Source organism: Anabrus simplex, chromosome 3, assembly GCF_040414725.1.
Source record: "Anabrus simplex isolate iqAnaSimp1 chromosome 3, ASM4041472v1, whole genome shotgun sequence".
Taxonomy (NCBI): Eukaryota; Metazoa; Arthropoda; class Insecta; order Orthoptera; family Tettigoniidae; genus Anabrus; species Anabrus simplex.
Window position 1 is genome coordinate 182,858,877 of NC_090267.1, and position 19,029 is coordinate 182,877,905.

Below are 19,029 nucleotides of genomic sequence, written 5' to 3' on the forward strand. Positions count from 1 at the left end.
GTTCCTAATGTGAGACGTTGCAATAAGTTTAGGTTGTTGTATCTTTGACTGATTGTTTGCCACGCGATCTTAAAATTTGTGGTTGTTATGGGAAGCTTCTTTATTTGGTCATGTGCTTCACCTGTAAGTGAATATAACAATTAATTGGACCTTTGTATATCAATCAATCAATCAATCAATCAATCAATCAATCAATCAATCAATCAATCAATCAATCAATCAATCAATCAATCAATCAATCAATCAATCAATCAATCAATCAATCAATCAATCAATCAATCAATCAATCAATCAATCAATCAATCAATCAATCAATCAATCAATCAATACTGATCTGCATTTAGGGCAGTCGCCCAGGTGGCAGATTCCCTATCTGTTGCTTTCCTAGCCTTTTCCGAAATGATTTCAAAGAAATTGGAAATTTATTGAACATCTCCCTTGGTAAGTTATTCCAATCCCTAACTCCGCTTCCTATAAATGAATATTTGCCCCAGTTTGTCCTCTTGAATTCCAACTTTATCTTCATATTGTGATCTTTCCTACTTTTATAAACGCCACTCAAACCTATTCGTCTACTAATGTCATTCCACGCCATCTCTCCGTTGACAGCTCGGAACATACCACTTAGTCGAGCAGCTCTTCTTCTTTCTCTCAATTCTTCCCAACTCAAACATTGCAACGTTTTTGTAACGCTACTCTTTTGTCGGAAATCACCCAAAACAAATCGAGCTGCTTTTCTTTGGATTTTTTCCAGTTCTTGAATCAGGTAATCCTGGTGAGGGTCCCATACACTGGAACCATACTCTAGTTGTAGTCTTACCAGAGACTTATATGCACTCTCCTTTACATCCTTACTACAACCCCTAAACACCCTCATAACCATGTGCAGAGATCGGTACCCTTTATTTACAATCCCATTTATGTGATTACCCCAGTGAAGATCTTTCCTTATATTAACACCTAGATACTTACAATGATCCCCAAAAGGAACTTTCACCCCATCAACGCAGTAATTAAAACTGAGAGGACTTTTCCTATTTGTGAAACTCACAACCTGACTTTTAGCCCTGTTTATCCACATACCATTGCCTGCTGTCCATCTCACAACATTTTCGAGGTCACGTTGCAGTAGCTCACAATCTTGTAACTTATTTATCACTCTATAGAGAATAACATCATCCGCAAAAAGCCTTACCTCCGATTCCACTCCTTTACTCATATCATTTATATATATATAAGAACACATAAAGGTCCGATAACACTGCCCTGAGGAACTCCCCTCTCAACTACACTGACTGACAGAGCAACTGCAACACCAAGAAGGAGTGGTCAGAACTTTATGCCAATTGCAGGGTAGACTGACGTCACTGAGGTATCCTCATGATGTGAAATACGCCGCTGTGCTGCGCACGTAGCAAACGATAAATGGGACACGGCGTTGGCGAATGGCCCACTTCGTACCGTGATTTCTCAGCCGACAGTCATTGTAGAACGTGTTGTCGTGTGCCACAGGACACGTGTATAGCTAAGAATGCCAGGCCGCCGTCAACGGAGGCATTTCCAGCAGACAGACGACTTTACGAGGGGTATGGTGATCGGGCTGAGAAGGGCAGGTTGGTCGCTTCGTCAAATCGCAGCCGATACCCATAGGGATGTGTCCACGGTGCAGCGCCTGTGGCGAAGATGGTTGGCGCAGGGACATGTGGCACGTGCGAGGGGTCCAGGCGCAGCCCGAGTGACGTCAGCACGCGAGGATCGGCGCATGCGCCGCCAAGCGGTGGCAGCCCCGCACGCCACGTCAACCGCCATTCTTGAGCATGTGCAAGACACCCTGGCTGTTCCAATATCGACCAGAACAATTTCCCGTCGATTGGTTGAAGGAGGCCTGCACTCCCGGCGTCCGCTCAGAAGACTACCATTGACTCCACAGCATAGACGTGCACGCCTGGCATGGTGCCGGGCTAGAGCGACTTGGATGAGGGAATGGCGGAACGTCGTGTTCTCCGATGAGTCACTCTTCTGTTCTGTCAGTGATAGTCACCGCAGAAGAGTGTGGCGTCGACGTGGAGAAAGGTAAAATCCGGCAGTAACTGTGGAGCGCCCTACCGCTAGACAACGCGGCATCATGGTTTGGGGCGCTATTGCGTATGATTCCACGTCACCTCTAGTGCGTATTCAAGGCACGTTAAATGCCCACCGCTACGTGCAGCATGTGCTGCGGCTGGTGGCACTCCCGTACCTTCAGGGGCTGCCCAATGCTCTGTTTCAGCAGGATAATGCCCGCCTACACACTGCTCGCATCTCCCAACAGGCTCTACGAGGTGTACAGATGCTTCCGTGGCCAGCGTACTCTCCGGATCTCTCACCAATCGAACACGTGTGGGATCTCATTGGACGCCGTTTGCAAACTCTGCCCCAGCCTCGTACGGACGACCAACTGTGGCAAATGGTTGACAGAGAATGGAGAACCATCCCTCAGGACACCATCCGCACTCTTATTGGCTCTGTACCTCGACGTGTTTCTGCGTGCATCGCCGCTCGCGGTGGTCCTACATCCTACTGAGTCGATGCCGTGCGCATTGTGTAACCTGCATATCGGTTTGAAATAAACATCAATTGTTCTTCCGTGCCGACTCTGTTTTTTCCCCAACTTTCATCCCTTTCGAACCACTCCTCCTTGGTGTTGCATTTGCTCTGTCAGTCAGTGGATTACAGGGTCAGACAAAGCTTCACCTACTCTAACTCTCTGAGATCTATTTTCTAGAAATATAGCAACCCATTCAGTCACTCTTTTATCTAGTCCAATTGCACTCATTTTTTCCAATAGTCTCCCATGATCCACCCTATCAAATGCTTTAGACATGTCAATCGCGATACAGTCCATTTGACCTCCAGAATCCAAGATGTCTGCTATATCTTGCTGGAATCCTACAAGTTGAGCTTCAGTGGAATAACCTGTCCTAAAACCGAATTGCCTTCTATCGAACCAGTTATTCATTTCACAAACATGTCTAATATAATCAGAAAGAATGCCTTCCCAATGCTTACATACAATGCATGTCAAACTTACTGGTCTGTAATTTTCAGCTTTATGTCTATCACCCTTTCCTTTATACACAGGGGCCAAGTGAGCCATGTTTTATAACTAAACTGGTAAACGTATCTGAAAAATGACGAAATTAAGTAATATTGCCCCCAAATGATTGCAATTTAATAGGTGAAAGTCCTAGTTCTCTCTTTAATGAACCAGAGTGAGTATCATTGGTTCTACCGGAAAAGTTGCCTTGTTTCAACCGTGATTCTGTACTCTCTTGTACAAATGTTGTAATTTTACCTACTACGTCATAGTACAACTATTCGAAACTGTCACGATCTTCACTATGACCTTCAGTTTCATCCTCCAGTTCTAATTGATCTTGAGCGTTTTCATACCTTTCTCTTATTCTGGGTAAACCATGTAGTCTTGCTTTAATTGCATTTATACTTGATCCCGCAATTAAAGTTTACTACGAAGTTGTATATACGTGTGATTCTGGCTTTCGCCAGGCTTCTAGTCTTAACAAGGCGTTTTTTCTTTGGAATCCATAGTTGGAAATGATAGGAATCAGAAACAGAGTATGTACTTACAGTAGCTGCGTAGTGTAGTGCATCGTGGTTGGTCTGTGTGGCTGCTGTATTTCCTCTGGCGCTGACTAGAGATCACTGGTTTGTGTAAACTAGACCCAAGATGGCGACGTACGAAGTGGAAATCACCATATAGGATGAACTGACCGGAGTCGGAACAAACATGGCTGCCATGAGGAGCTGTAGTAGTGGCTGATATCGGAAGCCGTAGTAACTTTCCTTGCCAATATTGCTGCTATTGGAAGTAGTTATATTCTTTCCAAGATGGCTGCAATGGCGCTTCGGTCCCACCCAACGAGCTAGAAAGAGTACTTTCTAGCTTGTTGGTCCCGCCACAGACATATAGACATATATATTTAGACTGGCAATGAACAGCAGGATTCTGAAACCGGAAGCGTGCAGCTGCCGCCATCTTACGTCACTACACTACTCCGGATGCATTAATGTAAAATTGTAGCCGAAACGGGAAATTTGGACGGGAGATAATTAAAATAAGTAAAGGTACATCGAAATACTGTAATGACAATAACATTGATTAATTAGACCTATTAGGCCTTTTATTTTGCTGTTAAAAAGGAAGACTTGTGTATCAATTTAGAAATGCTTAAAAATAACCAACCCGTTTTAGACCGATCTTTGGTCAAATCTGTTTCAATTGAACTCTCTTACAGAATGATTCACATGTATTTTCAGGTTTGTTTGTTAGTCCAATCCGTGTCCCGTTTCTCTTCGGGATCGGGTTTGAGGTGAGATTAATCTGCCGTGGCGAGTTTTTATGACTGGATGCTTTTCCTGACGTCAACCTCCTCAGAGGAGTTAATGAGATGTAATGAATAACGTGTTATATGATACTAGGAGGATGAAACCTGGTGCCGGCACATACCCTACTCCTGTCGAAGAGTTCAAAAGGGGTCTACTGAAGGCTTAACGTCCCCATCCGATGGACGAATCACCATCAACAGCGTCATATGCCCTCACTCTATATGAGTACTACAGAGAGGTTTGTAATTTAATACAGGCTTTTTGCACACAATCTACAGATTAGAAATTGTATTCCACCACCTCCCATACCCTGCCGGCGAACATTCTGATAGTGAAAACTTTTTCGAGCAACAGGGTTCGAATCGGCTAACCACGGTGTCAGACCATTTAAGACTTCAACGCCTTAACGATCATAGCCACCAGGCGGGTTCTCCCACGTATTTTCAGGTACAGTGAAGAAATTACACTAATAAGGCAATAAACGCGCGTGTTCTTTGAATTTAGATCTAAAGCTTGTGAGGTTTATGTTGAAAGAAAAATGTTGCATACAACTGAGCTGTGCTTTCATTATGTATATTCCCTTTCATAACTGTTTTTAAACCATTACATGTATTCTCTCCGAAATACATTTCAGTAAGTGTGCACACATGAACAACATATTTTGTAGGAACATACACATTATCTCTATTCTGGAAATAAATAAATGGATAAGGATTTTCAAAAAATAATAGTTAATGTTATTTATTTCACGTTCCAGTTCAGCTCGAAGAAGTAACCAAACAATGAAGAATGAAAAACAGAAAGTATGAGGCAATTACTTTCAGCTGATTCAAATTTCTTCTGATTTTGAAGAGTTGCTTACGTAAGAATAACTGATTCAAGTGTGTATTAAGCAGACTGCTGTTATTTGTGTGTTGACGTACTTTGCTGTGCACTTTTCATAAAACGCGTATTACTAATGAGAAGTTTAATGAATTATACAAACTTAGGCTACGCACGCCTGTTGATGCTATACAAACCGTAATTACCAAAATATTCTGGCTCATTGCGGTTAATTACCTTAGAATCGTAAAACCATGAAATTAAAATCTCTTTAACACCTACCACTTACAGCAAATTTTAACGGCGCGCTGACACTGCTTTGGCTAATTTCGGGGCTGCTCGTGTCTATCGCTGGTCCACTCGCCAGCAATATATTCCTGGGCTACGTTTACTTCGCTCCTCACAGCCCCTCGCCATGCGCACCCTCCTTACGTCCCACAGCCCCGCGCTGGTAGTCCTGGAATTGAACCTCTTTGCTGGTTCCGGAGAGCAACCACTGTTGGTGCCAAAATGATCGCTACATGCGTGAATATAATGAGCTAATTAAAGGAATAGGCTCTTGATTAACCATTTTACAAAAAGGTTGTCTACCGTATTTCTAGGGGGTTCACTGAACCACTGAATTTCATTAACATTAGCGATTAGAGTTCAGTTTCTGTGGAGTTGGGACCGGTTTCACATGAATGTGAAAATTCTTTGTATTAAGTAGGCAGTGCATTTCTATGAAAACATTTTTAGACAGGTTGGAAATTATGAAACGGTTGAATGTTGCACATCGTATATGTCTGCATGACAATTCAAACGTTTTTATGTCATCATTAAGATATGTATGACAATATTCAAACGTAAGTTATTGAAAAATATTCCCAAATGTTTACATATTCATTTTATTATAATTGTGGACAAGCTATACATGCAAGTGAAAATTATATCCATATGAAAATATATGCTGTCTCAAGAATGAAGGTTTTACATTTAAAAATATAATCTATTCAGATCAAGTAAATACTTAAGAACAGGAAGTAATATTGAATAATGAATTAGTTCTGTCTTGGGATAATTTTTTGAACGAGCTATGAAATATTTTTGGTACATTTTCTTCATATTTCTTAAAAATATATGTAATTTTTCCAAAGCTCTCGCGGGCAGCACAATATGGCTTCGCGGGCCACATGCGTCCCGAATTTTGGAAACCCCTGATTTAACCAGACCAACGAGCTAACGGTCTTCAGTTTTGCACCACTGATTCTATAAGGCGTATTTAAAAAACATTTATTCAACAGCCACGCCCCGTAGCTTATGTGACCACTGGAAACATGGCGGACGTTTCTTTCAATCACCTTCAGCCAGGCAGCGCTTCCGCCTCTCTGTTATTCTAGCTCGTTGAACCTGACTGTACGACGGTATTTCCGAGCACTGCGCCAACATCACAGTACTAGTTCACGTTCTTTCCGCGGATCCACTCGCCTTGGCCGGGTAATACAGTTGCAACTTCAATTGTACACTTAGAGATGTATTCATAAGAATATCAGTTTATTTTCAAAGATATCTCTTAGGATTGAAGGCAAAAGATATAACTAACCTGACACGTTACATTCTAAGTAGGATCATTTGCTGTCAAATTTTAGTATTTCTTATTCCCTTGCCTTTACTGCTAGGAGTTAACATGTATTATCTCAGTCACCTCTGTTCACATTATAGGTCTAGAGGTTTCTTTGGAAAATATTTTTCTTCTTCAGCTTTTCTGTAATTAGATTTGAAAGGTTAGGTACAATACTAATGCTGATATCGTTCATAACTTCCACAAAGAAGAACTCGTACATTCAACATAAATGAAGTTTTAAAGTTAAAAACCAGGAAATATGGCTTCGAGGGCCGCATACGTCCCGCGGGCCGCATTTTGGAAACCCCTGATCTAACCAGACCAACGAGCTAACGGTCTTCAGTTTTGCACCACTGATTCTATAAGGCGTATTTTCAAAAATAATTGTTATTCAACAGCCACGCCCCGTAGCTTATGTGACCACTGGAAACATGGCGGACGTTTCTTTCAATCAGCTTCAGCCAGGTAGCGCTTCCGCCTCTCTATGTTATTCTAGCTCGTTGAACCTGACTGTACGACGGTATTTCCGAGCACTGCGCAAACATCACAGTACTAGTTCACATTCTTTCCGCGGATCCACTCGCCTTGGCCGGGTAATACAGTTGCAACTTCAATTGTACACTTAGAGATGTATTCGTACGAATATCAGTTTATTTTCAAAGATATCTCTTAGGATTGAAAGCAAAAGATATAACTAACCTGACACGTTACATTCTAAGTAGGATCATTTGCTGTCAAATTTCAGTATTTCTTATTCCCTTGCCTTTACTGCTATGAGTTAACATGTATTATCTCAGTCACCTTTGTTTACATTATAGATCTGGAGGTTCCTTTGGAAAATATTTTTCTTCTTCAGCTTTTCTGTAATTAGAGGTGAAAGATTAGGTACAATACTAATGCTGATTTCGTTCATAACTTCCACAAAGAAGAACTCGTACAATCAACATAAATCAAGTTTCCAAAGTTAAAAACCAAGAAATGATATTACTGTACGGTAACTTATCATCTAAAAGCAGTAACACATATTTGATATATTTATATAAGCCTACAACCATAAAAATTCAAACTCACTAACGTTTACTAATATTTATCAGTAAATCATAATAGTCTAAACAAGATTAAAAGAAAAATGAAAGACTGTCACTTCAGGCAACGTTTAAGGACTGCTTTCAACATAATACCACATAGATACCAGTCATCAAAGTTAGGCTACAAAAGTTTTTCTCAGTTACCGTAATTGCATTCCCAGTCATATCACTATATCTCTTTCTCTCAGTAACTGAAGGAATTCAAATTCATAGTTGTCACTAATCAACACCTGGAACAGCGTGAAAATAATGTAACACAAGGGCATGGATACCGGTAATGTCACTTCAAAACGTATTTGATTTTTAGAGTGAAGTACAAGGAATTTCCATATCAGAATCGAAAGGAAATCCTTCATCCCTTATAATAAACCTTATACAAAATTATTCAACGGACACCGGAGCAATATACCAGTTACTTAAACATTAACAGTAAGTACTACTAACCTATTTTCCCATTAATGGTTAGTCTTTGGAAATCCAAAAGTTGACATTAGCACACCCATAATTAGGTCGATAATAATGTTATTTGCTTTACGTCTCAATATCTACTTTTACGGTTTTCGGAGACACGGATGTCCCGGAAGTTAGTCCAGCAGGAGTTCTTGTAAGTGCCAGTAAATTGACGGACACGAGGCTGTCGTATTTGAGCACCTTCAAATGCCACCGGACTGAGCCAGGATCAATTTTGCCAATTTGGGGTCAGAGGCCAGCACCTCAACCATCTGAGCCACTCAGCCTGGCTTTAATCAGGTCGTTGACCCGGCACATAACATTTATTACTTGTATGTATCATATTTTTACAATTTAAACATCTTCCCAACACACCCAAAAAATCAACTGAAGCAACAGGAAATACTCAGGACACATTAGAAGTAAATTATAATTCCGTACCGTCTAATTATACATCATTAACGCATCTAAAACACTAGACCACTAATAAAATAAACTGTAACGTTATTCAATATAGTGAAATCGCGAATTCAAGCAAGAAGATAATCTCTCCGGCTCGGACACGAGCGGAATGTAGACTGAACATTATTTAAATAAGGCCCAATAACCTTGCAACGCAAGGCCCAAGCTCGCGGCTATTCTATCAAATATCGATATATGTCTTCAGGTCTGATAGTATTGTAGTTTTCCTTGGTTAATAACCTTTGCGTGAAGCCTTACGAATGTTGGGGATTCAACGGCGCCAAACTCTCGATATGATGTAGGATGATAACTAGAGTATAATGATTGCAGTTTTATTCCAAGGAAGGGGTCTATGACCTAGATGTTAGGCCCTTTTATGCAATAAACATATTTTTATTTCGGCAAGTTAATTGTGAGTAAAAATTAAATTTGATAAAAAGTAATGATTACAAGTAAAATATACTATAAAAATAATCATTACAAGTAATACTTTTACACAACTACTTCCCAACTCTGATATCACAGTCTGTTCTTGGAGATCGTGGTGTAAAGCTCAATATTTTCTCAAAAGTCTGAGGATATCCTCATACACTAGGGACTTGGCATTGATCGCCCAGGCGAAGTCTGCATGCGTGAACTCTTCATCCTTCACTTTCAAGTAAGCGATCACATTAGGCAGTGCTTCCTTGGTTTTAGCTACGTCCTGCAACAGACAAAGAATGGAACATCAAATTCTATTTCCTCCTTATTAGATCTATTCCTTCACAAGGGAATCACGTTGAAACCCACCTTCCATTTTGATGGTTGGTTCTGCAGTTTTTAAGAAGACCACATGTAAAGAATGAGCTGCCACTTTGAACTGATAGACGAAAAAATTAGGGCCAAACTGCACATATAAATAATTACTGTATATGTGACTGCAACTGGTTGGATTGGACGATCCTAGCTGCTGGCCGGCTGCCAGCCTACCTGCTAATATTTAAGCGCACGCGGCGGAGCGGGAACAGGTAAGCCGGTGGGTCGGTTCTATTATACAGAGTGTATCCGTGTAATTTTATGTCGAAGCGTCTAATGCAACTCTGTGTAAAATTTCAGAGTAATTTTTCATTTTGTTTTCAACATATGAATTTGTACACTTGTCACCTCAGCACTTCGACTTAAATGTACTGATTTTCAGGTTTTTGTAGGGGGCGTTAATTGAAAAATAGGGAAGAAATATTTTTCGTTTTTAATATTATTTTATTTAGAAGGCTCTAATGCACCTCTGTATGAAATTTTAGACGAAAATCTTAATTTCTCATGTTGTTTTTGAGCATTTGAATCTGCACATTGAAAATTCAGTGCATCGACTGTGTTAGTGTACTAATTGTGACGGTCATTTGAATACATGTTATCACAAATTAGTTTTCTCAAATACGGTACAATATACTTTTTCTCTGGAATCATTTGCTCTATTAAGTTGAATTTTTTCTTGAACGTATTTTATGTTTTCTCAAACATTCTGAATCATTTAGAATGTGAAGGGGATGTTTACTTTATCTAAAAAATTGTTATAATTGCAGAATTGAATGACAATTTTAAACTTTATAAAAACATTAAGGTAATTCGACAATTAATCGATTCTGATTGTTAAAAGAACTTCTAAGGGAGTAAATACAGAGGCCCAGGTCACTGCGCTTGTTGGTTTGCTTGAAAACGTACATTGATTTAGTGAAGTGATAAAATATTTATAAAATGTTATTAACAGTTACTGGCAACATAAATGATATAAACACACACTATTTATGCACACCATTTGAAAAGGTAATTGATTGTTTAATTTATGTCACAATGTTTCCTTAGATTGATTGGTAACTTAATTTATTACGATTTTTTGGTAAATATTATCATTTTTGATTGATATCTGATTAACGACCCCTTAATCGACAGTAAGCAAAGAGGCATTCATCGTTTATGAGAACAGCAATGATAGCGTCAGCTACAGTGATTTTGATCGCGAAAATCATTCTCAGACCACAGGCGATGTATGAAGGACCGAATTCCAGACTCCATCATGTATCCCCGGAATCTTGTGATGTAACAAGTCTGTCTCTGTGTAATTAATTGAGTTCCGACTATATTCCTAGACCAACATAAACATAAACTGCCCGCTATCAACAATGTTTAAAGGAAAAAGATCCGAAGATCTGAATTACTGAAGGTGGCAAGCAGCGGTAGTCATTTGCAAACGTTCAAAGGCACTTTCACGTGGTTAAATCGGAATGTCCATTTTACACGTGGAAGGAGTAGGTTAAAAATCAATTGGGAAAAATAAGTGGAAGAAAAAATACGTACATGAGAATGTTTATTCTCGCTTTCAGGAAGCTTGGAAAGAGCAAGAAAGAATCAGTGATGAAGACTTTCTCTGGAAGTATCGCAAGAACTTCCGTCTACAAAGGGTGATTTCTGCGCCATCTCATGAATGTATTGATCGATGATAGATTCAAGAAGAGAATGAAGATTACTAATTTTTTTCACGATCCCATATGTATAATAATGAAGAAATTGACAAACCAGTGGAGGAATTTTTGAAGACCGCCAAGGGGATTTTTTATAATTATATTCCCTCATCAATAATTTACGACACGGACCAGAGTGGATTTGAGCTAGAAATGTGGTCTAAACGGACCCTGTCTTTTGTTGGTGAAAGATATGCACACTGTAGCACAATCTATTACAGTGGGGAACACAATTTTCGTTCAGTTATATCTGACACTTATTTCTTACAAACGTTTGCCTTGAGAATGCATCCCCTAGGAACACAAATAATAACGCAATCAAATCAAAACAAGGATTGTTCTCCTGCTCGGAGAGAAGATATCCAAATGAACAAGAATAAAGAATACCTCTCGGCATCCAACTGAATAAACATAATCAAATAAAAAATATGTTCGCCTATTCGGAGATAAGAACGGCAACACGGCACCCAATAAGAGGCTAATAACCTGCCTCTTATGACCTGATTGCGTCAACAAGCCTTGTATTACCCACTATACCAAGACCTGCTGATTCAACTATAACATTTCATTAACCGCTGAGTTAGTTCCCCCATTTCTCTTGCATGTCCACTTGCTGTCTTCGCAGTTTATAATACTACAGACACTGTTTTAATTTTCCATTTAAATTCATGACCACTTGTGTGTCAACACAACCATTTCTTATCTTTTCAAATACAACCTTTCCCCTTGTGAGCCCACACAACCATTTCTTGTCTTTGATACACTCTTCATAAATTTATGTGCCCTCTTCTTTTAATTTATTAACACAGCTTTTTGACCGCAAATAAATATTGATTCAAGTTTTCTCCCCTATTCCATTCTTTAATCATCCACTCTAAATTTTTGTTCATCCCTTTGCTTTAATATCTCTCCATTACTGGCACTGAAAAGCTTCCCTCTTACCTTCCCGTATTTTTACAATGGCCTATCAAGTGTAGGTCATCACTAATTTCCCACGTAATATACATTGTAAATGACCTTCTCTCTTAATCCGTCCCTTATTTATTGTGTAAACCCATAAGCCACCACAATAGACTCCCTCTCATAGTTCTATCCACGTGCCTAATATTTATCTCTGAAAATTGTATTACCTTATTAAATATGTTAAGGGATGCTCTGTTCCTTTTTTTTGCCTTTGTATATCTTTAATCCTCTTTGGAATCACCCTTAGACTTCTGCTACTCCTTCTATTCCAGACCTTTTGCCAAATGTAACCCTTTGCCACCCCTCCACATACATTTAAACTTTTGATAGCCATCACTCTGTATACATACTTTTCCGTTGTTTTAGGAATGCCGCTTGCAGCACTTCACCCCCTCCCCTCTTTTTAAAAGCAACCAATATTTCAGTACTCTCTTAACGCATTCCACTTCAATATATTCTCCACACGTGAATACCGTCCCGGCTTTCGCTGTGCATTGTGGTAGTCGTATTACCGCCTTGCTAAATTTACCAATAATTTGATTTGATAATCCCATTTCCCTCAAGAGCTCATAATTACGCTCCATACAGTACTCTACTTAACACTAAGTGTCCTTAGCACGAACCATTAAATTTTATAATTTATCCCTGGGAACTTTGACTCTAGAATTTTAACAACTGATAGGGTTTTCCTCCATCCCTTTTGCTCTCTTTATTTGATCATCCCACCCACCCCTTCTGTTTATAATCACCCCTAGATATTAAGCCCTTATTGAAGTGTTCATTTAATTAATCAGTCATCTATTCGAACGTATAAAGAAAAATGTATTTTATTAAGTACTGGTAACTGGCAGGGAATATCTACATTCAGCAGCACATGTTACAATTTCTGCAGGGAGCTTGAAGCTCGGGTTTATTTGCTCTCCAGCTAAGTTTAGAGGGAGGAATTTAGACATGGCGTACACAAAGCAAAACAAGGAACCAATAGAACTCCAACGGCCAGACAAACGGACAACATTTCGGAGGTCCGGCGAGAGGCTACAGGAACTGGAAATATACGTTTGAAGTAAGCATCACGAACGCGATGTGTTGAACCAATGAAATGATAGAGCCACAGTCAATTTAGCTAGGCATTGGTCTATGTAAATGATGACCTCGATCGAGGATACAACGGCGTCTTAGAGGACGAATTGATAAAAGCGAAGAGCGCGTGGGCTATCGAGCTTATTATTCGTCGAGATTCATGCAGGTCATATCGTGAGAAGGAGTTTTCATTTACGTGAGCGATCGTGTGGGGACTTGTAATTTTGTTGGAAGACGCTCAGTCTGCATTTAATCTATTCAAGTTTTCAAATACTGGGAGAGTGGCATTTGACTTTAAATTTCCAGAGGGAGAGAACAGTTTCATTTAACCATTTCGAATGCATAGTAGCCTGCCTGTGTAAACAGTTTCCCGAGGGCATACACTTTACAATTTCCAGTCTTGCATATACATGGGAAATATCTGACCTAATTACGGTGAGATAAGAGGAGTTGTTCCGCTAGGCTGAATGAGAACTGGTTTCACGGTCAGTGCAAATTACCCCGGCTATAGTACTCTTGACCTAGTTTATACATCGTGAACGAGGGGATGTTTTAAACGACATCCAGAAGCGGAAGCAGCGACGGAAAATACGACATCACTTTTCTACGCCAGGATGGAGAAAAAAGGACTGATCCAAGTCTTTTTCTGAAGGTATCATCATCGACATGACCGGCTAAAACACGATGGGGGCCGGCTGTTCCTAAGGCAGGCGGCTAAATGAGTCAGCGAAATAGATGAGTACAAAATTTTCAATGTAAATTCTGCACGTGTGCACGTGGTTTAATGTGAAAAGGGAATAGGTGAGTTTAAAAATTAAATTTCAGTAATTTTAGCTTTTGTTTGGAAGGACTACATCCTATTTAAAGTAAATGTTAGGAAGCTTGTTAATGTAAACACAATTGTAACGTAAATGTGGACCGTTTGCATAAGGTAACAGCTTGCTTTCTTTCCATTTTATGCGGACTTTAGCTGAGTGGTTGGCGTCATTTCTTTTACGAGTCAGTTTCTTATTTTGGCCTCATTTACTTTGATTTGTTTTGCTTTGATATATGAGACGCAGTGAACGTCTCGGGGCTTAAATATAAATGTAAATAAGGATTCAAATTAATGTCAGCAAGGACTAGATTAAAGTATTATTAATGGGAGCTCAAAGTGTACGGAAAAATTCCGTCACGTTTTCTGGGATTTCTTGCGTGATATGTGAATGAGTATGTGTGAGATAAAGGAGTATGGATCCACAAGTTTTGATAGCGTCATCTTTGTGATCATTTTGAAGATCAAGATGAGCGTAATTTAGTGTTTGATTCACGAATTCTGCGAACCCAGTTTCCTATTCCAAGTTCCGAATAATTAGAATTAATTTTAGGTAAATTTATTATTATTAACATTATTATTATTATTGTTATTAGTATTAACAACGCGATTTTCTCGAGTTGTAAGATTGAGATATTTCAGTAACTTTCAGATGTTCAGACACGATCGATTGTCTATGTGGCATTTTCTTAGTTTCAGGTTATGGTATGATTACAGAATTGGCCATTTTATCATTCAAGTTTAGCTTTACGAGCTCGCGTGCTTTGATTTGTGACCAGCGCGGTCTTGTTTCTTTTCATGCGAGCGAATGTTAGACGACGTCATTTCACATACTTTTTCAGTTTTGGCACCTTCAGAACATGTGATGATTTTGTGTGATTTTGAGTAAGAGGGCGCGTTCCTCATTTGAAAGGCCCGCACCTTCGTGTTTTTGTGACATGCCTCGGGTAGGCTGTTGAGCAGCGTGTGTAAAGGGTTGGACCCCGTGTTTTTATTATTGCTGCATTACTTTGGTGGACTGAATCTCCGCTGTGAGTCATTCCGCCGTGTGTTGGCGAGGGTGATATGTGCGTCTACCGATGAGAGTTTATTTTAAAGGCCTATACTTCGTGATGATTTTATTGGTTTTGTCCATGTCACTAAGTGTTGCTGTAGACAAGATTTTATATCACGACGTTTACATTGGCTTTTCTTTTGTGACATAACCGCGCTGAGGAATATTTTTGTGTTATGTAATCTATTTCAGGAACCAACGTTGAATGATGTGTTGAAAGTTAAAGCCTACTCTGTTATATTTATTAATTTGTGTCATGTAATTTATTTCAGGAATCCATGTTGATTTGTGCGTGTCGCTATAAAGTCCACCAGTTGATTGATTTTGTGTCATGTAATTTATTTCAGGAACATACGCTGAATGGGATGTGTTGTTTAATGTGTAAACTTGTGTTTCCTTATATTTTCCATCAAGGATTTGTGTGAATGAGAGTTGCGTGAATGCAGTATGTGTTTCTTGGTGAGCCCTGGAAAATATGACATCAGGTTTTTGTTTCTTTGAATGTGTATATTTGTCTTATGCGATTTTATTGTGTGTGGTTCCGACCCACAGTGTTCTGTTGTGCTCATGAGGTCGCTCATAATTGAGGTGTATATATTTGTGCGTATGATGTTTTACCACTCAGCGTGTTATATATTGTACAGGTAGATTAGTTTTGTCTCCCTTTTTGCGCATTAAATCACGTCTTTTCTTAAGGTTAGGGACCCCCACTGCAATATCAAGTGTGCAGGAAAGGGGAACGCACTCATTTAGAGTGGAAATGTTAACAAAAGTAAAGCCAGGAGCGTGCTGCGAGCACGCAAGCCAATGTGTTAAAATTACTGAAACCTCAAGATTTGATTTGATATTTTAAGTATGTGTGTCGGCAAACATTATACTATTTTGTTTATCAAGATGGACTTTATCAAGCTGAAAGAAAAAATCTGGGTCTTGTAAAATTTTGGATCATTTGATACTTTTGCTATTTTTTCATAGTTTTCTTGTTTATTTTAATAAGCAGATTTTCCTACAAAATTGATGTCATGCATCGCCTTGCTTTATTTGTAGGTTATAGTTTACCTCACCGAGTCCAAATTAGTTATATGTTCCCCGACATTCCAGGGTGTATGTATTTTTAGAGCATTTGTTTATCATAGTTCGAACTGAGCACCCCTGGGAGCGGCTGGCTAGTCTGGGGCAAATTACCGTGATGGTAGAAACGGGGACAATATACTAACTTATATACTTGTTCAATCCTCTCCCCCTGAACCACACATTTCACTTCGTTCTCTCTTCCTCTATTCTTGCGCAATACCGCCACCTTTGGTTTAATTCCGTTAAATTTTAGGGACCATTTTCTAGCATATTCTGAGATCGCGTTCAAACTTATCTACAGCGTCCCCTGTTAAGGTCAACAGAATCACGTCATCCGCAACAATCAGTCCTGGAATCTCTAGCTCGTTAATTACGAGCTACACCCTGTTATTTCCTCCGCGCCCTTGCAGTATATCGTTTATGATTAATATAAATATTATCGGGGATAACTTGCATCCCTGTTTTAGTCCCACCCTATCAGACTAATTATATTTTCCTCCAGCTTAATGCAACAATAATCATTCTGATATATCGCCTCAATCGTTCGTATAATCTTTCTTGACACCCTCAACCTTCACAAATAGAATTAAGGAAGGTTCAAACTTTTCAATACAAAACGTGTTGTATAAGATGTTCACAACATATTATTTATTCTATTATTATAACCGGTTTCGACGCTTATTGCGTCATCATCAGCTACAAAAATCACAAACGGGCAAAGTACATATCACAAATATTGCATAAAAGAATCTTGCATGGCTAAATATAAATGATGGACTGCTTTTCTCCTTAAAGGCTAGAAGAAAATGAGTAAAATATGATGATGTGATGTGACACATAAAAGCGCAGTAGTTTGATGAGTGAGTATTGTGCATAAAATTGGTCTGATGCTTTGAACATAAAAGTCTGAATGTGATAATAAAACGATGTAGTAAAGTTGTCCACTCTTCTGTTGCTATTCAATTAAGACACATAAGTCCAGGTCCAATGTTATATGAAGTTGGCAAAACCATCAACAAATTTAGTCAAGGTCGGGACAGCTGATGTTAAGCGATTGAATAAGGTTGATCTTCAAATTAGTCTCAGCTCAACAAGGGTGATGAATCTTAAAAGAAAGAAAAGAAAAACTAAGTTAGTGAAATGGAACTCTAAATGGAGTCGCGGCCAAGGATGATAGGATATGAGACTCACCTTGTTCAGCGTGCTGTGTGTGTAGTGTGAGGAGAGTTGTGGACAAGTGAGATGGGTGTGACTGAGGAACGAAGGTAGAGTGAGAGGGGAGGAAAGGGGAGGGGGAAGTGGGAAGGGGAGAGGAGAAGGGAAGGGAGGCGGAGTTTAAGGCGGGTCAGGAGGGCGGAGTGGTAGTGGTGTGGGACGTAAAAGAGTGCTGTGGAGAGCGTGAAAGATCGATTTTCCTCCCGTGGTTTTTATACCTCTAAAGACTTCGATTAGGAAGTCAAAAAGGATATTGGATTTTTCTGAAATTTCGTTTAGATTTAAGTTAGGATTAAAAATTGGTCTAGGTGAATGAAACAGTTCTCCGTAACGTCGTATAAAGGGACTTTATTTATGTTTTTGAGAATTTCTAGGTCTTGTTCTATGGTAGTAAAATTATGCTTTAAGTCATGTATGTGTTGGTCTATTGCAGAAAATCTATTATATCTGATGGCATTGACGTGTTCTAAGTATCTAACTTTGAAGCTACGCCCGGTCTGTCCGACGTATGAGGAAAAACAGTTATTGCATTGAAAACGGTAAACACCTGACTTTGCGTAAATGTCGGATCTGTTTATTGATTTGGAATTGTGAACTATATCTATGTTTCTATTGCTGGTTCTGTACGAAATTTTAATATTGTGTTTCTTGAAAACGTTAGTTACACTCTGTATCTTTTCGTTAAAGGTGAAGGTGGCGAATAGGGCAGGGTTAGGTCTTTCTTTGGCTAATGTTGTCTTTAGTCTATGTTTACATTTGTTAATGATGCGTTCTATGAATGAGGTGTTGTAACCGTTGACTTAGCAATGGCACGAATGGTGTTCAATTCCTTCTTTAGGTTTTCCTTGGATAATGGTATTTTTAGTGCACGGTCTACCATACTATAGTAAGTGGCGCATTTATGTGCGTGTGGGTGTGTGGAGTCTTTTCTGATAGTAGTCGCTGTTTGGGTTGGTTTTCTGTAGATATTGTATTCTAAAGAAAAAGGAAGTCTCTTAATTGAAAGATCTAAAAAGTTGATTGAGTTATTGGACTCGGATTCTAATGTGAATTTTGTATTAGAATCTATCTTGTTTAAGTTATTAAGGGTGGTAGCTGCATTAACCGTTCTATCATCTAGAATAACCAGAGTGTCATCGACATATCTAGACCAGAAGTGTATATTTGAGAAAATGTTATTGGTATTAATTGCAGTGTCTTCTAGGAAATCGATGTAAATTTCAGCCAAAATTCCTGAGGCCGGCGACCCCATAGCCGGTAAATACATTTGTCAAATGCCAAATAGTTGTTATGTATTACGAGTTTTAGGACCTGCATGAAGTCTTGGATCTCTAGTTTACTTAGCTCGCTATATGTTTTTAGGTTTTTTGTATTATGGGAAGGAGTTTTTTAGTGTTGATGCTGGGATACATGTTATTAATATCGAATGAGTGAAGGGGTGAAATGGTTGTATTTCAAATTTATTCAGTTTTTCGATTAGTTCAATGGTGTTTTTTACGGATTTTTTCGACTGAAATTTA

General features: G+C 39.2%; 1 protein-coding gene across 3 annotated transcripts in view; it reads right to left on the bottom strand.

Moving 5' to 3' along the window:
• Nucleotides 1-7,262: 7,262 nt before the first annotated feature.
• Nucleotides 7,263-19,029, bottom strand: part of LOC136866125 (gastric triacylglycerol lipase) — a 116,207-nt gene continuing 104,440 nt past the window's right edge. The window contains exon 8 of one of the 3 annotated variants that reach the window (XM_068226618.1): nt 7,263-7,672. In XM_068226618.1, the coding sequence (XP_068082719.1) occupies nt 7,664-7,672 (9 nt within the window). In that variant the 3' untranslated portion in view covers nt 7,263-7,663. Of the gene's footprint in view, nt 7,673-9,183; nt 9,515-16,950; nt 17,400-19,029 lie in introns of those variants that run through there. The other 2 variants (XM_068226616.1, XM_068226617.1) reach the window with 2 other exon arrangements.